The sequence below is a fragment of the Aplysia californica genome, unplaced genomic scaffold (assembly GCF_000002075.1).
Source record: "Aplysia californica isolate F4 #8 unplaced genomic scaffold, AplCal3.0 scaffold00013, whole genome shotgun sequence".
Lineage (NCBI taxonomy): Eukaryota > Metazoa > Mollusca > Gastropoda > Aplysiida > Aplysiidae > Aplysia > Aplysia californica.
Genome location: NW_004797283.1, coordinates 323,932 through 348,134, shown reverse-complemented (window position 1 = coordinate 348,134; position 24,203 = coordinate 323,932). Strand labels below are relative to the sequence as shown.

General features: G+C 40.2%; 1 protein-coding gene across 1 annotated transcript; it reads left to right on the top strand.

The window, feature by feature from the left end:
• Positions 1–1,800: 1,800 nt before the first annotated feature.
• Positions 1,801–22,669, top strand: LOC101863397 (putative mannose 6-phosphate receptor-like protein C530.09c). The gene is made up of 7 exons (XM_005090122.3): positions 1,801–2,520; positions 7,270–7,369; positions 11,093–11,217; positions 12,441–12,522; positions 17,359–17,447; positions 17,937–18,063; positions 18,449–22,669. Exons 1-7 carry the CDS (start codon positions 2,387–2,389, stop codon positions 18,506–18,508), a joined length of 717 nt encoding a protein of 238 aa, XP_005090179.1. The 5' UTR covers positions 1,801–2,386; the 3' UTR covers positions 18,509–22,669.
• Positions 22,670–24,203: the final 1,534 nt, after the last annotated feature.

The window sequence follows — 24,203 nt, the reverse complement described above, 5'->3', positions numbered from 1 at the left end:
CAAAACCCGCTCTTGTAACCCGTTATTTCCGGGGTGCCTTGATAGTCGAAGCAGACTTTGTGCTGTTGAAGCTAAAGAGGTGAGCAGGGTTCGGGCCCGTGTCCACTGCGACGGACATCAACCGATCCGATTCCGTCCGTCTCTCAGAAAGTCGGTAGTTGAAACGGAGCACTGTTTATTTCCTAAGAAATCAGTGAAAAGTCTGTTTGGCTATGTCAACAGACACGACACGACACGACACGCCCCGACAAAAGACGTGTCGGTTGGAAAACCGCTTGCTCAATTTTAGCCGGGCCGGGTTGTGACTCGTGAGCGATAGGCCCCGCAGGAGCTAAAAAAAATATATTCTAATTTTGAGTTCGGATTAAAATTCTAATGTCATATATTCGTAATCAGCGCCTCAAAATTTGCAAAGTGCACGCGCAAACCACCTGGTTTAAATGCATATTAACAATGTTACCAATTTTCCTTAAAAAACCCATTCATTTCTTATTCCCGCCGTGAGTTCATTGACCTCGACTATTTATAGCCCTGTACCGAGAACACGGCCTTGGGACACAGTGTGTGGAATAATACGGCCAGTAGACCAACAGTCTAGACGTGTCTTGTCCGAACTGGTGGACACACAAGACGGAAACGATTTTCTTTCTCCCGGTAAAAGATCGGGACGTGTCCGTCTCAGTGGACCCGTAGGGTAAGCCTGCTTCCCAGTAAGGACATCTCTGTAACTTGACGTCCACCCAATGGCGCTCATAATACATTTATAATCTTATGCAGTTGAACAAAGCGTCTGTTTGAAAGTTAATCATTGTGCTGTTTAGGGTACGTACAATCAACCCCTCGCACTTTATGAGACTGTCGGCGTGACATGCACATTTGCAATTAATTTAATGTTGGCCTGCACATAGAATAGAGGTAGGCATTCAGTTGGTTTAAAAAACCTCTCTCTCTCTCTCTCTCTCTCTCTCTCTCTCTCTCTCTCTCTCTCTCTCTCTCTCTCTCTCTCTCTCTCTCTCTCTCTCTCTCTGTGTGTGTGTGTGTGTGTGTGTGTGTGTGTGTGTGTGTGTGTGTGTGTGTGAAAGATCGAGATCGAGTGAGAGAGAGAAAGAGTGAGTGAGAGTGAGAGAGAGAGAGAGAGAGAGAGAGAGAGAGAGAGAGAGAGAGAGAGAGAGAGAGAGAGAGAGAGAGAGAGCAGAGAGCAAGATTGTATATATATAGGGGCCGGGGCCTATAATATATCTAAGGTCCATGCATGGTTTTCAGTTAAGCCAGTCTGGACCAAAAAGTTGTTACTCCGGTAGCGGGGACTTCATTGCCCAGCGTGTAGGTTACCCCCAAGGAGGTTACACAGGAGGATGCTCTGTGGGTGACAACCAAGGATGAGTTTACAGTACATGTATTAGTTCTAATATCCTTGGTGGCAACGCGCTCCTGAGTGATAGGATCCCTCTCTCACAGCGAAACTATCGTATACCTGCGCTGCACGCTGCCCGACTCAAGCACTGAAATCTAAAAGGTTTTATTCCGAGGCCCTTGCGTGAGATTAGGACGCTTAGGATTAGGCAAATCAGTTAGTAAAAATGCCTTCCACCTGTGTTGTGTTTAAGTGTAAGAACCGATATGATGCTACAGTGGACAGAAGTTTTCACAGGCCAGTTGTTTTCCTTTTTTAGAAATTTGAATAAAAGTGTTTTTATGCCCCCAGCGACACAATTTAGATAATTAACATTAAGAGGCTGGCTCCGGCGTTACCTGCCAAGGCTAACCCGGGCTGAAAGGGATACAACACCCCAGCAGAAAGACCGAGATACTTGATTTAAAAAAAACATATTCTTTATTCTTGTATAATATAATTTGTTGTAAGGTCCTTGGTTACCCCCACCCAGCAGACAAAGCACATAGAACTGTTTGAGTTTGACTGTATTTCACGGACCGTGATTGAACCATAAGATTAACCCATGCCATGAGAGAGAATTACAATTAATTTAAAATTATTTTCATTAACAATAGAAATTAGAAATGATACTGAAAATGGCTGAAAAAGTAATCAGCTCATGTTTACAAAGTTCAAAGTAGCGGGCAACAACAGCTAACTAGCTATAATAGGAATTACCCCCCCCCCCTCCCATCGAGAGAGAAAAATATAATATTATTAACATCGAACAAGCTACAACCAGAGACCGTAGGCTAGACCTATACACGGTCTTTGCTCACTGTTTTTCGGCGAGCAGCTGGAATCGAAAGAAGAAAATTGCAAAAATGCTTTTGGACCAATCAAATTGAGGTTTTCATTCTCTGCGAGACTTTCGTGTTTACAAGGGGGCTGGTTCTCGACTCTTCATCAAGTCATCAACTCTTCTGTGGAGGTCTTCTGTATCACTTCATCATGACTCGAGGGCTCATAATCTCTCTTCTTGCGATATGCACACTTATCAACCTTGTTATCAGCGAGGACTGTAAATTCGTTCCACCTTGTCAATGTGTTTCTACTGGCTTTACTTTAGATTTACGAAACACAGTGTAAGTATCTGACGGTAGAGTCGGAATGTCCCAACCACAGCCACGGCTAACTACTGGGAGTTGGGTGGAGAGGGGTGGGGAGAAATCACGAGACGCACAAAATGGGAACTTTTGAATGAGAACGAAGGCAGTGCAGTAGCGCAGTGTCTGCGATTATGAGAAATAATATTGGCGTTTAGAAATAGTGTTGTCCTTTCTGTCCTATTAAAAAAACAACAACATAGGATTGCAACCTGCTTGCATCCCCTTCCTCCATTCAATACAGGATGAGATAAATAAAAAAATAAAATAAAATAAGACAAAGTGAATTGAATTTGGTAAATTTTTACTTTCACTCCGACTCCAGCACACAGATGCACTGCTTTGGGGGTAAAACTGCAGTATTTTTTGCTGCAGATCACACATGCAGCCACTAAAACTGTCGCAAATCAGTTACTGTTACAAGAAAATGCTGAACCTAACTGCAAAACATCAAATGACAAATGGGTTAATTAAGGCCGGCTCTATTTCTCCGAACGTTCGGGTAAATAAACTTGAACTCTATTTCTCCGAACGGTTTCCGTTCTCGAGATTTGTTGATATTAAGCCAATGGAGTGGCCCGTGTGTGTGTGTGCGTGCGTATGTGTGTGTCTGTGTGTTGGTTAGGTGTGAACAGGGGGGGGGGGGATTTTTTTTTTTTACATGGAGGATTTTAGTTTTTGCTGGGTGACTAAATAAATAGGTTACTGCCAAGGTCGAGCAGACCTGTTTTCTCGCAGTACCTTTTGAAGGTATTTTCAAATGAAGTATAGTCCGGGAACGTTGCCCCAACCACAACTGAAGCATCTGAATATTCAGACATTTAAAAATCTCTATCTCTAGAAATTGAATTCGATGCAAAAAATGCTTCTTCCCAGTCCTCGCAGGATGGCAGAATGAAAGGATGACGCCTAAATCTCGCAAATAACCAAAAAATCTTGAGATCGGAAACCGTTTGGAGAAATAGAGTTCAACTTTATTTTCCCGAACGTTCGGAGAAATATTCACTTCGTAAGCTACAGCGAGCACCTAGCTCACCTCTGTGATTGGCCCAAATATAGATGACGTATTTCCGCCATCTATTCTTGTTGTAAATTTCAGGGTTTCCCCCAAGAAAGACTCTTGGGTTTTCCTCGCTAGTGAGTAACTGTTGACTTGATCTTGCCGTGTGTTATCTTTTATAACAACAATCTCAGCTATTCTCATTCCATAAATTTACTTTCTCCTCAAAGTTGTACACACACACACACACAAGCGCGTGTGCGTACACACACACACACACACACCTTGTGACGTAGCCCATCGAACGCTAAGCACAAAGCGCGCCCGCCACGTTGAGATCTAGTCAAATGGTGAGGGAAGCCATGGAAGACAAAAATAGATGGCGGAAATACGTCATCTATATTTGGGCCAATCACAAAGGTGTGCCAGGTGCTCGGTGTAGCTTCATGTTTTAAAACACATATATTTCAATTTTGCGTAAAAGGGGTGTCAGGATGAGAGCATTTATGATTTTATTTACATAGCATGGGATCTTTAAGAATATGTTTGCAGCGAGATTTAATAATGGCAAAGCTTTCTTTGATGACTTTAGACCATGCCAACCCTAAAATATAATTTAATTCAATCTAGCATGCCGTTCAATTAAAACCCCTTCTTCCCGTTGAGACGCGAACACCCCGAGGCGAGAAAAGCTCGCCTTGGAATACCCCCATTACGATGTTACAGGGGAACAGAGATAAAAACTACCTGATGTGCGCGCCCGCCATTGCCCTATTTCAAGTGACCAATGAACGGGCTCGGAATAGTCATACGGGGATTTGTAGGCCACACACATTTGCATAATTTTTGTTTTTGTAAAGTGTTTTACGGCGCTCGCAACTGCATAAGGTCATATGAGCGCGCGGGACACGCCTAATATTTTCAGTTGGTAGGAAATTTTGAATTTTGCCCGGGTGGCAGCTGAAGCCTACTCTTATCGATTTTAGACCACCTAGGGATCTTTAATGTGCGCAACTTGCTCACTAGCCCTCCTGAGATTTTTCGCCCTTGTCCGAGAAGGCTAGGTGTAGATCTTTCCTACCTGAAGATCAGGGGTGTGGCTGAAAGACAGCAGTAAGAAGAAGCGAAGGAGTAGCAGTAGAAAGGCTGCAGAAAGAATCAGGAGCCGAGAGGAAGGGGCAAAGGAGGTGAGGGGTTGGGGGCAGAAAGAGGAGACAAAAGCAGACGACAGAACATTGCTAGAGAGCAGGAAAGGAGGTGAAAGGAGACAAATTTAGAGAAGAAAATTTTTCGGTCGCTACCCGGATTCGAACCCGGGACCTTTTGAATGAGAGGCGAACACCTACGGTAACCTCTAGGCCTCAAGAGCCCCCGCATAGAGAGTGAGGGGAAAATGACCGGTCTCCGTGCGAAGCCGCTTTGGACTGGGGTATAGTTGTGCATTTATGATAAATTCTGCACAACTACTTGACACAGAAGGTTCAAATTTGAACACACTATAGAAGAAAGATGGATCTCTTACCATCTCGGCGTCGAATATCAAACTCCTTATAGTTTTCGGTGTACCCGATACGAAAGTGTTTCCGACACCAAAAGTATAGGTTAATTTATGTGTACGAACTTCGACTTCCACATATCATTAGTTTGCCCTATTTTCTGATTGGTTGCCAAGTTTCATTCACATTGGTCCAGAAAGCAAAGGAAATCAAATCAATAACAAATAGACATAAACTTTAAAATAAAGGGATTTGGAGAAAGCTGTTTAAAGTGGCTAAGCTGCTCTGGGGCAGCCCAAGAATTTAGAGTTCCCAGAAAACCTCCTGCCAACCATGTCTCTGGTTGATCTACTTTTGGAATGAGGGCTGGGTGGGAGACAAATAAAATTGTTGACAAAGTGATTGCAGCTGCAAATGCTAGTTTCCCTTTTTAAAGAAAGATCAGTTTTTAACATGTGTTTAATAATCTACACATAACGAAATAAGATGATCTCCCAGTCGAGTGAATTTCCCCCAAAGGACTGGCAAAATTCCCTGATATGGTGTAGCAATGCCAATCAGGCTTCCGCGCGTGGCGAAAATTTGGTCCCCGTTTGTGGGTGAATTTTTGGACAGAGTCGGAACGATAGTGACTAACTTTCTCGAGCTCGTTCTGCGCTATTTCTGGACCAATGTGAATGAAACGTGGCAACCAATCAGAAAATACGAGTGGACGGATGGATGGACGGACGGAGTGACTCCTTTCATTGCATACTACTTAACCCCCTTCTAAAAAAAACCCACCCTCCTGCCCTACATTGTAGTTATAGCGTTCTTGGCAGAAATTTGTCTAGCCCCCTCCCCCCACCCCTAAAAAGTCCTTTGGGAATTCTTTAAATATCGCCATCGCGATAAATTAGAACATACACAGTGTGACCCACACACGAGGTGAAAGGTTACCTCACCAGCCTCTCTCACTCTCTGTGGCATTGCTAGTGGCTTGAAATATGCCTTTTATCTAATTAACCAACAATAAACGATAAGCCCAACCTCACTTTGAGTTTCTTGTCTGCTGGAGTTCGTCTGTTTGCCCGCTTGCCCGCCTGCTCAGTGAAGAAAATTGTGGAGCGGTCCCAAGAAACGAACTGACTTGAGGTTCGTAGTCCGCATGCTCTTGTTTGCTTGGCTAGTGTTCGTCTGCTCACTGAGAGAATAAAACTGTGGAGCGGACACAAAAAGATGAACTGTCTTGAGGCTTGCAGTCCACTTGCATGGCTGTCTGTTACCCGCTCGCTCTGACCGAGTCTGTGAGTAATGAACCCGTCAGTCCGCTTACCCCAACTCTAGGGAAAACTGTTCATAAGTCAGTAATGAATTGGAATATATATATAAGTGAAACTCGGCATCTTCATGTGGTTTTTATTGCAGAATCTAGTTCTGCTATAACTTTTTCAATGTCTTTACTACGTTGGATCTTGAAGACTAATTATTTAATATTTGCGTGAAAATTTGTTGAATTGCGTGACATTGCTTGAACAGCTACCGGGGGGGGGGGGGGGGGGGGGCAGGCTTGCGAGGCATTACAAAACTTCACAAGTTTACAACACATACTGGGCAGAAATTAGTTGAATTTACTCCACTAAGTGACCACATTAGTGACCTATTTAGTTTAAGGCAGCAATTCACATGCCGCCAGTGGTCATGCACCTCTCGCATGCCCAGGCGAGCTTGCTCAGTTTGTGACCCAGTTTCCGGATTTGGTCTTTTATCGCTGGGTAGGTTGTAAATTTAAGTTGGTAAGTAAAATAATAATAATAATATACTAATACAGGGACCTGAAATTTTACAGCAGTAAAGGAAACATTGTGGGTGCTTGTCTGTTGGCGTCCATGCAGCAGCTCCTCCTAGTTTTTGAACTGCAGAAGAAAATCACACAAACACGGCAATTTCTCAGGTTCTAGAAATCTGTCAGCATTAGATGCTCGCATGTTGTATGTTTGGCTTTTCCTCTGGTTGATTGCCAAATTTATTTCATTTTCGTCCTCTAGTTTTTCCTGTAACTATTCTTAGAAGAGAGCCACTAATGGGCTAAACTGCCCCAAAATTACCCCTCGCATTGAGCCGGATTTCTGGCTTAAAGCGCAGCGGGCGATTGGCATTGCTACATAAATTAATGTTTTGATTTTTTTTAAAATGTCTGCTTTGCACAAACTACCTTCCTTACAACACGGATTTTCCATCTTCCATTTTCAGGCGCCCATTGAGTGTTATTGATGGAGACTACACCTATTACATTGACCCTTGTGGAGACCATGCTAAAGTTGCTCACTTTTGCAATGTGGCTGAGGAGGCGGTGAGTCCTTTAGAAATATTGTTTTGTTTGTTTGTGTGTCATGTTTTATATTCTGAGGTCTTTCCAGATATTACCTGTGAAGACTTCTCTTCAGCTCTTTGAAAGTTCAAATTTTTTTTCTTGTCTTTGTGCCAGCATTGTATATTATATGTGAGAGTAGACATCCATTTATTAAGCCTGATGGTCAGTAGTGGAAAGATGTAACTAGGAGGTTCTCTTTCAGGGTCAATTTCTTGAACTGGGACTTTTCATACTGCAATAGTGTAGTCTATAGACACTGCTTGTGTATTATGAAACATAGATAATTTATTACATGAGTTGAGGTGTTAGATCATGATTTATTTTATCCAACAAGTGAAATTGCCAAGTTGTAATCACGAGTTTCAACGAGTGATTACAACTGGCAATTTCACTCATAGGATAAATCATGGTCAAATACCACACTGATATCAGCTGGCGAAATAGATGCGGACCAACAAAGTTCAAATGACCAGCCAATTCGACAAGAGTCTCACATGAAAACAGCATTTTCATGCCCGTTGGAGTCAGAGTGAGGATTTGATAAAATCTGGATTGTTTTCCTTTATTTTTAGTCATGCTAGTGTTGTGCTAAGTATATGCCTCTCTCCGCCTAATAAACCCCAAAAGAAATAATGCTAGCATAGGCAAAGCAAGCAGAAAACGTACGATCCAAAAGGTGAAAAATGAAGAAACCGAGGTGATATTATGACTTGTTGTCGTGAGAATAGAGATGACTTTGATTTAAACTTTGCATTCAAAACAAACCAAAGGCTGGGAGTTGTTTGCTAGGCTAGCATAGACTTGTTAACATTGCACTAAAGTACATGGCCGTACTCTTGACGAAATCCTGGGTCACTATGGTGCGCACCATTTGATTCAGTTTGGAACAAAATTAAGGGTAACGTAGAGAGTTAATCAGAGTTGGGCCTACTCTCTACTATAGGGACAGTGGAAGACTGTTGTTTGGCACTTCATTTGGGCGCCTATGGTGAGCTCGCTTTGCAGCGAAGTTTTTACAGGGAGGAAAGAGTGGCTGCCATGACATTGCTGGGTCTAGAAATGTTAGGATTCAAGTCTATACTTTGCTTTAGAACGTTAGAAGGTGAATATAGTGCGCGAAGTAATTTATGCACATTTTTATATTTCCCGTGTGAGATGTCAGCTTAGCCAGCCTATATTTCACGTTTGAAATATAAGGATTTATTTTACCAGAAGCACAATGCTAAAACAACTCTTAAGAATGGTATAGAAACAAATGTCTTGCGATCATACACAATTACTAAAACCGTTGTTTTGTCAATGACCTTATTTTTGTAGAGCCCATGTAATAGGAAAATAATGCTTGTAGTAGAAAGTTCATCACCCGTCGTGGGGTGGGGGGGGGGGGGGCAAATGAGAAAACAGGTGAATTTATTCTTGGTAAACTAAATTAGTGTGGTAGTGTGGGATGCATCTTGATTTATGTTCACGTACAGTGGAGTCCGCTTAAACTGAAATCTGCAGGACTGCTGGATTTTCTTCGATTTAAGCAGGTTTTCGGTTTAGGGAGGTTGCTTCAATAGAAGGAAAAAAATTGTGGATTTTATTTTTTGTCGGTTTGCTGCTGTTTTCATATTAAAAGTGTTTGGTTTAAGTGGACTTCTCTGTAATTTGTTTTGTGAACTGATTGTGGTAGTGAGAGTTTTTGTAGTTGTTCTACTAGAAACAACCAATCTCCTGTAGTCTGGCTGAGCTTGCAGAGTGAATAAAGAATCATGGGCATAGATGGCTGCTTTGGATATGGAAAAATAAAGAGCACATGTCAGTCTTTGCTGTATTTCTTTTTTTTTTTCTTTTTTTTTTGTTGAAAGCTGAACCAAACTATAAAATAAGCTGTTGAAGGTTCTCTCTGATGTGATTTGTATGCCAGTGCTTGGTTTGCTTGTCTATTCTTTCGTTCTGAATGGCATTTTTTTGTGAGTGTTGTAAGTCTGGTTTCATTACAATTCAGATTTGAAGCAGATAAGAACAGATCTCTTAGGCAATTTGGAAACTGAAAAAGAGGGAGCTTGCCCACTCAGGCTGCTCAAATTTACTTCTTAATTCTAAATTAATCCTTATGAAAACCAAACCAGTATCATCTGTGGTGCTTTAGGCTCTCCACTTTGCACTCAAAAGTGAGTTCAGTTTCCTGGTGAAGAAGTGTAAATTCATTGTTTCTTCTTCTTTATGCTGGGATGTTTTATCCCTCTCAGCCCAGGTCAATCTTCACAGCCTGGGTAGAAGCAGTCTGCCTCATGAGTGATAAATATGATGAATATGAGGACACACAACATGTGCAATTAATTTTAAAAAAAATCTTGCACCTCTATGAATCAGTGTTGGTAACTTACAGTACTTTTGAGAGTGCCATACAGCAAGAGTTGACTTAGTTTTGTGGCTTCCACGGTAACTGGAAGTCTCGGGTGGGATCCCCACAAGAATCCCACAAAATTTGACCTCGTGGAGTTTTTGTGCCTCTTAAAAATTGGGGCTGTCCCGTCTCAGATGAATTCAAAATGTAAGCATTGCCTCTTGCACAACCACGTTATATTGAAAGGGACGTTAAACTTAATCTCTACAGGATGATAATCTAGACGGAAAGGTCAGAAGACCATACTCATAAAAATTTAGTAGAGTAGACTGAAGCTGAAAACAGAGTGTAAAGTCAATGGCCATGAGATGCAGTGAAGGAATAAAGATGCAGATTTTAAAAACCCTTAAATTAAAGCTTGAATTATTTGTTGTAGGATGCTAATATACTAGGTAATTGTGTATATGTGGTCTGTCTCTGAGATGTATGGTTCTGGCCTGTTGGTGAATTGTTTTTATGTTTGAGCAACTTGTTTACTGGGTCGGTATTGAAGGCGCTTTTGGTTGGTCCTTTTTCTTCACTTTTCCCAGCTCTGAATGACCAGTATTGCGCCTATGTATTTCTCTTTTCCCAAACTAAATCCAACGTCAAACATGATATGGTAGATGGTTGGCGGGTGCTCTGGTGTGGTTTGCTCCTTATTTCCTATAAAACATCTATCATCCTTATCTCCCCTCCTTCTATTTTGTGTTTGTTACTATCCTGTAACACCTCTAATCTTTGGCACTTATATGTTTCCAGAAATCTTGACCTTCACCAAAAGTGGGCATTGCCCTACCTATAGGAGAAGTTTGGTTTCATTGGTGTGTAAATTTGTTTGGCTATAGAGAAAACTCTCCTTGTCTTTTAAAGAAACTGAACAAGGGCCCAAAAACTTTATCTTCGATTTTCTCGAAACATCATTTTTCGGGATAGCCCCCTTGTGCTTAAAAGCGACCATATGACCTTATTGTGTTGCAAGTGCCGTAAAACTCTTACTAAAATTTTTTTTAAAACTTGGTATGTAATTAGGTAATCACAACCCTAGAATTCTCTTTTCTAAGAGATATGCCACTTTTCCCAATGGAACGGAACATTAAATTGCACAAACTTCTATGTTATCTTTGAGTTTGATTTGTGCTTTTTTGTGGTGTTGATCTCTTTTTTCATTCTATATGCAGGTCATATTGCTACATTATTAGAGTGTCAAAAGTATGTGCAGATCACAGGTTTTAAAAGGGAAATTGTTTTTATTAATTTTTGTTTCAATATTTATCTTTTATAATGTCATGTAGGTACCTTATCATTAGTTGTTACTTTTTTGTTGACAGGGATGTCAAGTGAAACAATCTTCTATATTTGGCATTGCAAGTACCTCAGGTTACAGTGCAACTGGAGACCCTTTTAAGAACAATGTGGTCTTTAAGAATCAGTACGGAGAGGGAACTGAAATAAGGTGAAACTTCTTAATCGCATTTTGTTCCTTGTACCAGAATGTCATTTTGACTAGTGGTGGGTGGGAATCGATTCGATGCATCGATACCCCAATACCTTCTTGGTATCAGAATTGAATTGATACGTTCGAAAAGGATCCATACATGAGGACTAATTATTCCCAGGCAATTCACTGATCCAAGGGATGATACTTTTGTTGTTTTCAAGTCCAATCGAAACATCAGGTTAAAAAAAGAAACGCGCTCTTCGCCTATAAATCAACATGGCATCAAGAAAGACTAGTATTGTGTGGGAACATTTTGAGAAGGATAATCCTTCACAGGTTAAGTGTTTATTAGGCAAAAAGACATTTGCATTCTCAGGTTAATGTGTTGACTTTGGGTGCCTGGTGTGTGTATTGGTAAAGACATTTTTTTTTATCGATCAAGTTCAAGTAGGCCTACTAGGTATCGGAATCGGCATCGAATCGATTCCTTGAAAAAGTATCATGTATTGCATCGATTCCTAAATAGTGGTATCGTCCCAGCACTAATTTTGACCCATTGTATGGCACAATTACCATATTTGTAGTATTTTGGTTAGAGAATATTTAACTTCTTTTATGCTGATCGATGTCTCTTCGCTGGATAGTGAATGCTGGCTAATCTAAATGAAATGTACAGCCAGTGGAAATTTGTACTTTGTGACTGGCTGTTAAACTTTAAATCGGGTGGTTGACGGTTGCTCTGGTGTGGTTTGCTTCTTCTTTTCTATCAAACATCCATCATCCTTATCTCACCTTCTTTTTTGTGTTTGCTACTCTCTTATAACGCCACTAATCTTTGGTACTTATAGGATCTAATTGTGCTTCAAGTGTCATAAAATGCTTACTAAAACAACAACCCCCCCCCCCTTCTTTAATCAACTGCAAACACAAACTAGTAGGGGGGGGGGTTGTTCCCAGTTCAAAGAAACTGGACAAAAATCAGCTTAGATTCATAATAATGATATATGTCATGAGCACCGCAAGAAGGGTTAAACTAAGGAGTTCATGGGTTAATTTTATGCCATCTTGTGGAGGGTGTGTGTGTTGGAGAGGGTGCTTAAAGTAAGAATAGGGTTTCATATGAAGACCCTGATTTAAAGCAAACAAGGACAACTGACAGGTAAAAGGGGCACACTGCGTAGATATGATTTCAAAATATAAAGCGTTGTCTCTAACTTTGATTTTATTGTCCTTTTCAGAGTGACACTTTTGAATATCAAGTGCAATTACTTCTCAGAAGGACATCTTGTATTCGTACAGGAAACTCCCCCCAAAACCTATGTGAGTTTTTTGTCATTTCTTTTTATTATTAAATGTATTTGTGCTTGTCAGGATACTGCCGTGCAGTCCCGGCATTGAGAAGAATAGGACTGATGTGGTGCTGGCGTGTCGTACGAGGCGACTAAATGGCAAACCAGGTAGTAACTCCCGAAACAGAGTCATCCTCCCTCCAGGTCGGGGGTTGAGTCACGAGGCTAACAACCTCTCACGTAAAAAGAACCTGTTACAGAAACACATGCAAGCAAAAACCATTATCTCTGCTTGGCTGGTCGTGGATCTTCTCCGAATGGAGTTTATGATACGAGGCAGTAAAAGCCGAAAGGAAGCTGCTCGGCAGAGGCCTCCACCATCATCCAAGTCCAAGTCTCTTCAGATTGAAACGTGGAACATTAGGACCCTTTATAAGGCTTGAAAAACTGCACAGGTCCTCCAAGAGATGCACCGATACCAACTACACATACTGGGAATCAGCGAGACCCACTTGAACCAGTCTGGACAGAAGGGAATGAAAGAGGGTGAGCTTTTCATTTATTCAGGAAATGACAGTGATGGACCACACAGAGAAGGAGTAGGGATGATCATATCCAAAACAGCTCAAAAGACATTCAGGGGCTGGGAAGCGCATGGTCTAAGGATCATCATGGCCTCATTTGGAACTAAGAAAGAACTCAAGGAAAGAGATAGTAAGAAGAAGGTTATAAACATGAACATTATACAAGTGTATGCCCCAACCAATGAGGCAGAAGAGGAGAATAAAGAGGACTTCTACAACCACCTGCAAAGTGTGATCGACAAACTTCCAGGTAAGGACATCAACATTGTCATGGGAGACCTAAATGCAAAGGTAGTTTTGGACAATAGTCGCTGTGAGGAAATCATGAGCAGACATAGGAGAGGTAAATGACAACGGAGAAAGATTCCAAAACTTCTCTACATTCAACAACTTGGTTATTGGAGGAACAATCTTCCCACATAAAAGAATTCATAAGGCCACTTGGGTCTCCCCGGATGGAACAACGGAAACCAGATTGATCATTTTTGCATTTCCCGAAAGTTTAGACGCTCACTGGAGGACGTCCGAGTCTTTCGAGGAGCAGACGTTGCATCAGACCACCATTTGATCCTTGGAAAGATGAAACTGAAACTGAGAAGGTATGCACAAGTCACAACTGGAAGTCGTCAAAAGTATAAAGTGAGCCTTCTGAAAGACCCAGTAAAGAAGAATGAATTCAAGTTGGAACTGAAGAACAGATTTCAAGCCCTTCTTGATGAATGTGAAGTAAACGAACACTGGGACAAGATAAAAGAGGCAATAAATGCAACTTGCAAGAACACCCTAGGACCCAAAGTCAACACCAGGAATGAATGGATTTCTTAGGACTCTCTAGACAAAGTCAAAAGAAGAGGAGAGCTGAAGGCCCAAGTCAACAACAGCTGTACCCGAACTGAGAAACTCACTGCACAGCAAGAGTACACTGAAGTAAACTGGGAGGTTAAAAATTCCTTCAAGGACAAGAATGCCCACCTGAATGACCTGACCGAAAAGGCAGAGAAAGCAGCAACAGACGGGCACTTGCGGATTGTACACCAGACTACAAGAACTCTTTCAGGTAGGTTCAGCAAGCCCACTCTACCAGTGAAAGACAAAGAGAGAAAGAGTATCTTCAACCCAGAAGGGTAACTTTACCAGTGGAGAGAACACTTTGATCAACTCTTGAACAGACCACCTCCAGAAAACCAACCAGAAATTTTTCCAGCCAGAAATGACCTCCCAATAGTTACGGAACCACCTTCGAGAGAGGAAATTGCTGCAGCTATAACCGCACTGAAGTCACATAAGGCAGTTGGTCCCGACTGTATACCACTGGAAGCCCGGCAGATAGAGATACTTCAGTGGAAATTCTTTATGCTCTATTCGAAAAGGTTTGGCAAGAAGAGGAAATACCATCAGACCGGAATTAAGGCCACCTAATCAAGCTGCCAAAGAAAGGAGACCTCAGCAATTGTAACTACTACAGAGGCATAACACTCCTGTCCATACCTAGGAAAGTCTTTAACAGGATACTCCTGGAGAGAATCAGGCTGGCAACAGATTAGAAGCTTCGAGGAAACCAGGCAGGATTCCGTAAGAACTGATCATGTGTGGACCAGATCGCTACTTTGCGCATCATTGTTGAGCAATTGCTTGAATGGAATTCACCACTCATGGTCATCTTCATTGATTATGAGAAGGCATTTGACAGTGTGGACAGAGAAACTCTGTGAAAACTCATGCGGCATTATAGAATACCTGACAAAATCGTCAAGCTTGTGAAGGTCACGTATGATGGAACAAACTGCCAAGTCTTCTACGAAGGACAACTCTCAGAACCATTTCAGGTACAGACAGGAGTGGAACAAGGATGCTTGCTCTCACCTTTTCTCTTCATACTGGCAATTAACTGGGTCATGAAAGAAGCCACCAGAGACAAGCGCAATGGAATACAGTGGATCCTTTGGCAGCAGCTGGACAACTTGGACTTTGCCGACGACCTTGCACTGCTCTCTCACACACATGCTCAGATGCAAGAAAAGACCAAGGAACTCAACAGCCTATCAAGGAGTGTTGGCCTACGTATACATCCGGGTAAGTCGAAAGTAGTGGAGCTAGGAAAAGTTTCAAGCCCTGCTGTGACAGTGGAAGACTCTCCCCTGGAAAAAGTGGACTCCTTTACCTACCTTGGAAGTATCACCGATGGTAAAGGTGGAACCGAGGCAGATGTAAAAGCAAGAACCGCCAAGGCAAGGTCAGCATTCAAGCAATTATCAAAAGTCTGGAAAGCAAGCAACATCTCACTGCGCCAAGATTTGACTCTTTAACTCCAAAGTCAAGTCTGTGCGCCTCTATGGCTGCAAAACTTGGAAGACAACAAAGACAGTACTGAATGAAGTCCAGGCACCAACAGATGTATGAGGAATATCCTAAGAATTAAGTGGCAGGAGAGAATAAGAAATGAAGAGCTGTGGGAAAGGACAGGACAAAAGGATATAGAAGTAGAAATAGGACTAAGAAAGTGGCGATCGATAGGACACACCTTCAGAAAGCCCAGCGGAAACATCACAAGACAGTCGCTGCAGTGGAACCCACAGGGAGCACGAGGCAGGGGTAGGCCACGAGAGCATGGAGGAGATGTGTGGAAAGGGACATGAGAGAGATGAAGCTCACTTGGAACGAGCTTGGAAGGATGGCCGAGGACAGAGATAAATGGAAGGAGCTTGTATGTGGCCTATACCCTGCCAGGGGTGAAAGGCATTGATGATTGATGATGTCAGGACAGGTTAAATATTTGGCTTCATATGACCCTGATGTGTAGGTTTTTTCTTTGCTCTAGTCCTACAAATATTCTTCTTATCAAGTATATCTAACCTCGGATTTCTTCATTTTGCTAGCCGTGGTGGTTTAGTGTGCTTTCGTGTGCGTCTGTCTCTTCTGTCTCTTTTCTTTTTCTAAAATCATTGTCTGATCTATCCTGAATTTTCTCAGTTGATGTACCTTTGTTTAGCCATGTTAAGAGCAATGTGCTTTGTCCTTTCTTCTGTAGTTATGTCTGAAGCCCTGTGCTATCTCTTGTATTGCTTCTTCTGCTTTCCCACTTAGATCTCAGTGGATTTTTTTCATCCAACGTCATAGCGGGTTTTCATATTTGCAGCCCTATTTCCTACTAGAACATAATCTCTCTACTTTTTGGGGTGCTGCATACTGCATTTGGTTGGAGGGTTTCACTGGTTGATCCTGTTTCTTTTCTTTTCCTCTATTGTGTCTGTCTGTCTGTCTTGTATTTTCGCTGCACAAAATATAATTTTAATGTCGAAGTGCTTCTTTTTACTCAAACAATACCACATACTGTGTTTGAAAGAGCACCAAATTACTGATGGATTTGGTTGGCAAATCTTTAAATATGCTTTATACAAAGTAATACAGTGGAGTCCACTTATAACGAATCCTGAAAAAACGAGAAGTCTGTTATAAAGACACTGTTCTAAAACCCCGTTTTTTTCTCCTCTTTACCTTTGTAAATAAAATACTACTATAGCGCTATCAGACAAACATGCGAGTCGGTTATAGCGCAATATTGCTGCTGTTCTGCACAGTGCATGGGCCAATTATACATAATGTAAAACCTCGCCAGTTGAGAAACTTGTTGGTGATCTAGCGAAACTAAGAATGGGAGAGCCCATGTGTGTCAACAATGAAGGCCGGAGCAACCGAGTAGGGGGAGTGTGGCATGCGCAGACAAGCAGAACGCATCGCGTGATAAGCCAGCATAAGCCTAGTTTAGATTATCGAGGCCTACCATGCCTCTCACTTCTCCGATGCGGGGATGGAGAGGTCACAGCAATGTGATGGATGGAGTGAATGTATGACATGCGCGAGCAGACAGAATGCACCACGCGGTGGGGGGGGGGGGGGGAGAAACACAGTGGGTGAGTTAACCCAGAGCCCTTTCTTTCTGATCGCCAACGCCGAGCTGTCAGTCTACATCGCTAGATCTAGCGCTAGAGAAATAAACCTGATTCGAATTTTGATCAAGTAAGACCTAGAGGTCACGTTGAAACAAAATCATCATCAGGGGAGATATCAAAAGGAAATAAACAGAACACCAAACTCATAGATTAGGCCTACTTTACAGGTTCCCTTTAATTTATTACTGGATCCCTTATCGCGAGAATCCTGCTATAACGGACAGTTTGCTCCGGTCCCCACCCTCTCGTTATAACAGGATTCCACTGTATTTGCGCACTGCAAAATGTTAGTGATAAACATAACTCTAGGCATTAACATTTTTCTTCTTTTAGAACTTCACTCTGGAGACAAACAGAGCTTGCACTGTTCCCGCTGAAGACGATGACGGAGGTTTGAGTGGAGGCTCTGTGTTGCTTATAATGTAAGCTTTGTCTAATATCATTTTTACTACTTTTGAGATATGTAGAATTTCATGTGACCAAAACCAGCATACAGTTAGTCATTTTTTTACCCCCATGAATATGTATGCTGTGGATAGGTGGTGGTGGTGTATTCATTTTGTAATTTGTAGTTTGAATATGAAAGGAAGATGTCTGAATTATTGAATATAAGTTCTAATTTGTGGACTTACGGCTGCCGGTGCAGGAGTGGATAGTGACCCTTTAGTAAGGTTTTTTAGTGTTTTGTCATATTTAAAGAAATCAAGTTTAGGTGGTTGGAATGTTATCCCTTGTAGTGCTTTTAGGATTCCGAAAAATATTGTGACTACGTGCTTGAGAAATATTTATGCAAAAGTAAGTCTACTTTTCAGATGCCATTTTTTCCACACTTTTAATCTTATCTGGCATCAGCAGAGATGCATTTGTGCTTCCATCAGGCTGTAGTATTTCTTGATGTCAATCTGTTTCAGCTTTTTTGTCCTGCTTATCGTATACCTGGTTGGAGGAGTTCTTTTTCTCAAGTTTGTACGTCGCGCTGAGGGACTGGAGGCTATACCCAACTATGAATTCTGGAAAGATTTTCCTTCACTAGTTAAGGTAAGTGTTGTTTCCTGTGGGACAGGTATCGACTGCATAGTGTAAGACTCTGCTGTAAGCCACTGTAAAAAGTAATGTATGGCAGAGTCTTACACTGAGTAAGCAATATATTCTTCTCAAGAGAATGATTTTGATGAGTGATATTTGGTCCAAATTTCGTTTTTTGTTGCTTAAGTTTAATGTGCTTCTCCACACAGTGTAGGTCATGTAGGAGAAGGTGGACCTCTTGGTCCCCAGTCAGGACTTTACTGCTGAGAGAAAATATGCCAGGGAGGACGGGGAAAATTTGGCATCCCTTTTTGTCGCACATCTTCCAGTCCATTTGCACCTTTATGTGATTGGAATTAGCACTGATGAAACTGTTTTATATTCTTTTCTTTTTCAGGATGGTGTTAAATTCACCTGTCGAGGATGCAAAGCTGAATCAACATATGAGAAAATCTAGTAATCATTTGACTTAATGTTGTAAAGAGAGGATGAAGCTGAATTTCAGTTTTGTTTGTTTTTTGATTGTCTGGTGGATTTGTTATTCAATGTTTCAAGTTGTATTAGTTTGTCTCTCCCTACCCCACGAAGTGTCTTAGGAAACTGATGATCTGACTGTGTGCTTCTCTTGAGTGGCCTAATGTTTATTGAATTTTGAATTGAGAGGATGAAGTATTCCTGTGTTGGCCATGATTGTGTGTGATTGAAACAAGGTCTAAATGTAACGTGGGTCCATGTGTATCATTGTTTCTTTGAAATTTGTTCCTTTTCTGTTGTGAATACAGTCACTGTCAGTGCCTTATCCAGTTTTGAGTGCAAAATAATGATGATGATTATTATTGTTGAAAGCTTTGGAGGAAGTTTTCAGTGTGCAGTGACATCACATGACGTAGTTTGGCAGGTTATTCTCTGTTGTATTTAAGACTGCATGGATTCCTTGCTTTGCTTCTGCTCACCTCATCATGGAAGGGATGCTTAAATGGACAAGTTGGTGGAATAGTGTGTGAAGTTTGTCTCTGTGTTTGATGTTGGAGCAGTGAGTTTGTAGTTTTTGTATTGGATTGCTGCTAGAGTGTGATATTCTCGAGATATCGAGATTATTGTTACTCATTATGATATGTACATTTTATATAATTTTGTTGATTTGCTGTGCAAGTTGTGAGGGAACAGATTTTTTTTTTTATTTCGCAGAAAGTTTTGACTCATTTTTTAATTTAGGATTTCAAGGCAAACCAGTACTACATAAATGTTTGCATTAAAAAAAAAAATTTCTGCCCGGCTGTACATTTTTGTGTACGGGGGGGGGGGGGGGGGGGGGGTGTGAAAGAGTGAGGCGAATACTTTATAAAAATGGATGGTTAATACATGAAGGATATTATTCAGTTGCGTGATTAAGATACACCAATGAATTTGTTTCAAGCAGGTTCAGGTCACCATTATTGTCTCCATGTTTCTCTTTGCTCAAAGATATCACTCCAGTTTCCTAAGTATCTCTTGAACTTATTCTAAAGGAGACTTTCTGTGTGGAAGTTTTCGAGAGAACCAAATCAAAATTTATCTTTACTTATTGTACATTTTTGTTCGGTGCTGCATCTGTCATGCATCTGTGTGAGAGTGAGGGGAAAATGAGATCAGATGCCACACATTACTTATTTGAAACATAGTGTTTTAAGATGTCCAAGATCATTGTTGAATGGTCAATAATTCCAGTAGGGTGTCAGGCAGGTCAAACACATTGTTGTAACCCATCCAAAATGGTAGGTTCGTCTATTGTTTGTTTGCTGTTGGGTTTTTTTTTCTTCTAGTATTCAATGAATTCACTGTCACTGATAATGTTTGATACCTCCTAGATCTGCAGTTTGAATTTATTATGAATGTTGAGAATTGAAGAAGTCCGTATTAGATTTTACACAGAAGGAAAAGGATGCCGAAGAAAAGTAAAGAGAAAAATTCTTATTTGTGAATAATACATGTGCATTGAGAAAAACCCTATCATCAAAGGTACTGGGAAATGGTTTCTTGACCTCATTAAAATGAAACTGAAATCTATTTTATTATGTGATGTGGAGGGAGAATGGTATCTCTGTTCCTTGAGAACAATAAATTTGTTGAAAGTTCTGTCTTGAATTAAAATTACTTGTCATAGGTTCATAGGTCAGAACCGAAATTTATGAAATTGATATCTGTGTGTAAACCTCCGATCTGAAATCTCAGTTTCCTGATTCCCTGCTGTGTGTTTTTGTTTTTTTGAACAGTGGGGAAGAGGAGCCGGTCACTGTAGGCTGTTTGTTGTGATTTACCAGATGTCCGGTGTAATTCATTTTTGGGCTCTTATCATGCTGTTACTTGATCCATTTTCTTTTTTATTTTATTTTGGAGTACAGTCTACATACAGCTGTGATGATGTTGTGCATTGATTGCTCTTAGTATGATATTTTTGTGATGTATGTGGTACAGAGAAAGACTTTTGTTTGAGTAATTTTCAAATATTTATTTCTATGGATCTGTTGTTTGTTTTTTTTACCCCATTTGCGTGGTGTTTACATAAACTGACTACAGGTTTGAACATAATCATAATGAGATATCGAACAATTGTGTTGGTAATTATCATCTGGAGTGTAGGACTATGGGAGATGAGGTTGTGAAAGGTCCTGCATACCTCTTCGATGCTAGGACCTCTCAAACAATACTCATAACCTATGTTCTAGATACTTTTGTTATGAGCGGACAGGTTTGAAGATTTTTCAATCATATTTTTTTAATATATTGGTGATCTTTTAAAATGTAAGATAGTAAGTGCAGGTTGGCATTGCCTTTCCTATATAATGTACTATTTTATGCTTACTTGCAGGCAGAATGTATTGCGTATTAACACTTTGCTTCCAGTTTAATTTTTGTAGTAGTTTCATATCATACCTACATGGTGAAAAAGAACTTTTTGTGGGACTTCACTCGCTGTCTGACTTTGAGGGTAAATTATGTGCCTGCTACTTGCTACTTTAGTCCCAGATAGGAAGCAAATTATTTTGCCTGTTTTATTTTTCCTTTTCACAGGCGATCAGTGAATGGCAAATGGAAGCATATATCAAATTTCTAAAGTCATTTAAAAAAATCACAAGATTTGATGGTAGCATTGAAGGTTTGTGTGGACTGCAAGGGCAGGTTATAACACAAACACAAGAGTTAAAGCAAATTGTTTTATGAAGAAGATCTAATATGTTGTATGAGCTGGTAAAGATAAATGTTTCTGATTGGGTCTAAAAAAGTGAAATACCTGAAAGGGCTCACTGTTTTAGATACTATGGGAAGAATAGTCACTTTATATTGGAACTCATTGTACCTGCAATGCAAAGTCGTGGCCTCTGTGATATGGCTTGCTAGAAGAAGCAGTAAAAAGTCTCTGTATCATCATCATAATATAATAGATGTTTATAACGTATTGCTATATTACCTGAACCTTTTCTATATATCTTTACCACAAGGAATTAATACAATGGAGTGAAATAAATTAAAAAGTGCATGGTCTAAGAAGTGTGTTGCATAATTGAAAGAGTCATGAAGTGAAGACACAGAGAAAGAACACCATGTTGTTCTTGTCTCGAGTCATTGCAGCTGGTGACTCATTTCGGTGGACGCTCTGTGAACTCAGTTGGTATCATGCTGAGTTAGGGAGCAGATAGCCTCGGCTCGAATCCACAATGAGCTTTCTTGAACTTGGGTTGTTTTACATGTGTTTTCAAGGCTTGAACTCTTCTGAGTGGGTGGTTGGCGGGTACTCTGAACATCTATCGTCTTTATCTCCCCTCCTTTTTTGTGTGTGTTACTCTCGTGTAACACCTCTAATCTTCGGCACTTATATATGACCTTATTGTGTTGCAAGTGCCGTAAAACTCTTACTAAACCTAAAGAACTCATCTGGCTTGGTACTATCCGAGGTGAACATTAAATTCGGAGGTCCGCATCTTTAATAACATAATAGTGCTGACAGTTGCATTAAACCCATACACACTTGTACATTTATTTCGGACATTACCATCTGATAAAGGCTCTTGTCTGCTAAGAATCTATTGTTCAGCCATTAGCAGTTATTTTTTAAAATAAGAAATGAAATCTAATTTTTTACTGTTCCTCTACTGTTTCTGCCTGAATGTCTTACTTGCCTCAGCCCCATTTGATTTCATTATGTTGATGTTAAACTCAAACTTTAATACAGTATTTGATTTCAGATTGCTGTGAATTAGAATCGGTTGCTGCTCTGTTAATGATTTAGTTAAAATTAAAACAAGTTTTTTTAGTTTAATGCACATTTTATTTGTCACTCAAACTGTTTGGAGAAGTCGTGACCAACCAAGGACAGAATGCAAATGGAAATCAGATCTACATGTTGCTCACTAGTTCTTATTTTTTATTTGAATGATAAAAATTGAAATGATTTCAATGTAACAGACTTCAGATTAAGTAAGGCACGTTACGTCTTTGAAAGATTGTACATGTTTTGAACACTATCCTATCTTGGATCAACAACAGGTTATAAAAGTTATAATACAAATGATCTGTATTTTTGTCTCACAGGACGTTGTATGCAAGATATTCTTTAATATGCTACTGTTTAAAAAAAAAATTTTTTTTCTCGCAAAACCGGATTTCTTCCTTTTTGTCTCTTATATGGTGATATTCTTTTTTTTTAATGGAGAAAAGATCTCTTGTCTCTTAGTCTTGGAACATTTGTCATGGTCAGTGCTTTTATGTAGTGATGTCTAGGCATCTGTACAAACTGTGACAATAGTGACTGTGATGCTGTGGAAAATGGGAATTCTGCTCATTAAAAAAATTAAGAAGCTTGGAGGACACCACTAATAGGTTTTAATTCTTTACTGTCCCTCTGCTGTTTCTGTCTGTCTCTCCTCCTTCCCCTTCAGCTTTAAATGACTGTCTTGATTGTCAGTATGATTCTCTTTAACTCATATAAACATACATACATTTATGTCTTGTGAAATGTTACTCAATATAATTTATAATTGGTGTTGGTCAAAGCATATTGTTTCAGGCCTCTGTGCTGTTTAAGTAGACTATTTCTAGTGATTTGAATCATCTTGTGGAGTTTGTGTTATATTCTTGCATATTGCAAAGGTCACGCACATGCAGATGATTTGAGGAGGTCACTGGTAGGTCCTACTTTTCAATCCATTTTTTTGTAAGAATCTTTTTATCTTGCTTTTTCCTGCACTAATGGTGGTTATAGTATCTATGTGTTCCTCTTTACTCAAACCAAGAAAGACGATTGTCATAAGAGTGAAGCGATAGTAAAAAGCTGTTTTAAAAATGAAAACACATATCATCTATTGTGCTAAAAAATTGGACATAACAAAACCTTAAATTAATTTCATTGCAATATTTTTTTTTATTAGTGAACATTTAGATCTAAGACGGTGCATTATGTCTCTTTTAATTCAAGCTGTCAGCTGCTTTTTATCAGTTTAAAAAGTTTTTCTTTGTGAAAGAGGAATATACGTTTGTTGCAATTAATAATGAGCATGTTGCTTTGTTTAGAGTCCTATTATGGGGTTTATTTTTCACTGGCTTACCATGGTACCTGGAAGGTGTATTTGTACGTTAATTTAAGGAAAAGAAGGTGCTTCCTTTTTTCACAGTGCAGATGTGATGCAGCGTGGTGAAATCAGGCGGTCGTCAAAATAATCAAAGTGAAGAAACTGGCATTTTTCTGCAGGTTTGTGAATTTTTTATAGATTTTTTGGTTTTTTAGGCTCTACACCTTTCAAGCCCATTAAAGAACACATTTCTGTGTGGATTTTTACTGAAAAATGTCGATTAAAGGCACAAAAAATGTAAGTTTTCGGGTTCTACAGACTCTCAAACTGAGGAAATAACTAATCTTTGGCGGTCATTTTCTCAGTATTTTTACCTCTGAAACCAGGTGACCCCCACCTCCTTCATTCGTAAATATCTCAACTTGTATTCTAGATAAATGGATATTTTTTTTTCATCAAAAGCAAGATAAATGAACAAGCTTTAAGATGATACCAATACATGTAAATCGACTTGCCCAGAAATTGACGAGAGCCTGATTCCACCACATTGTGACATATATGATGGAGATTGGTGACATCATCTTCAAATGTATAATTTATATCTTC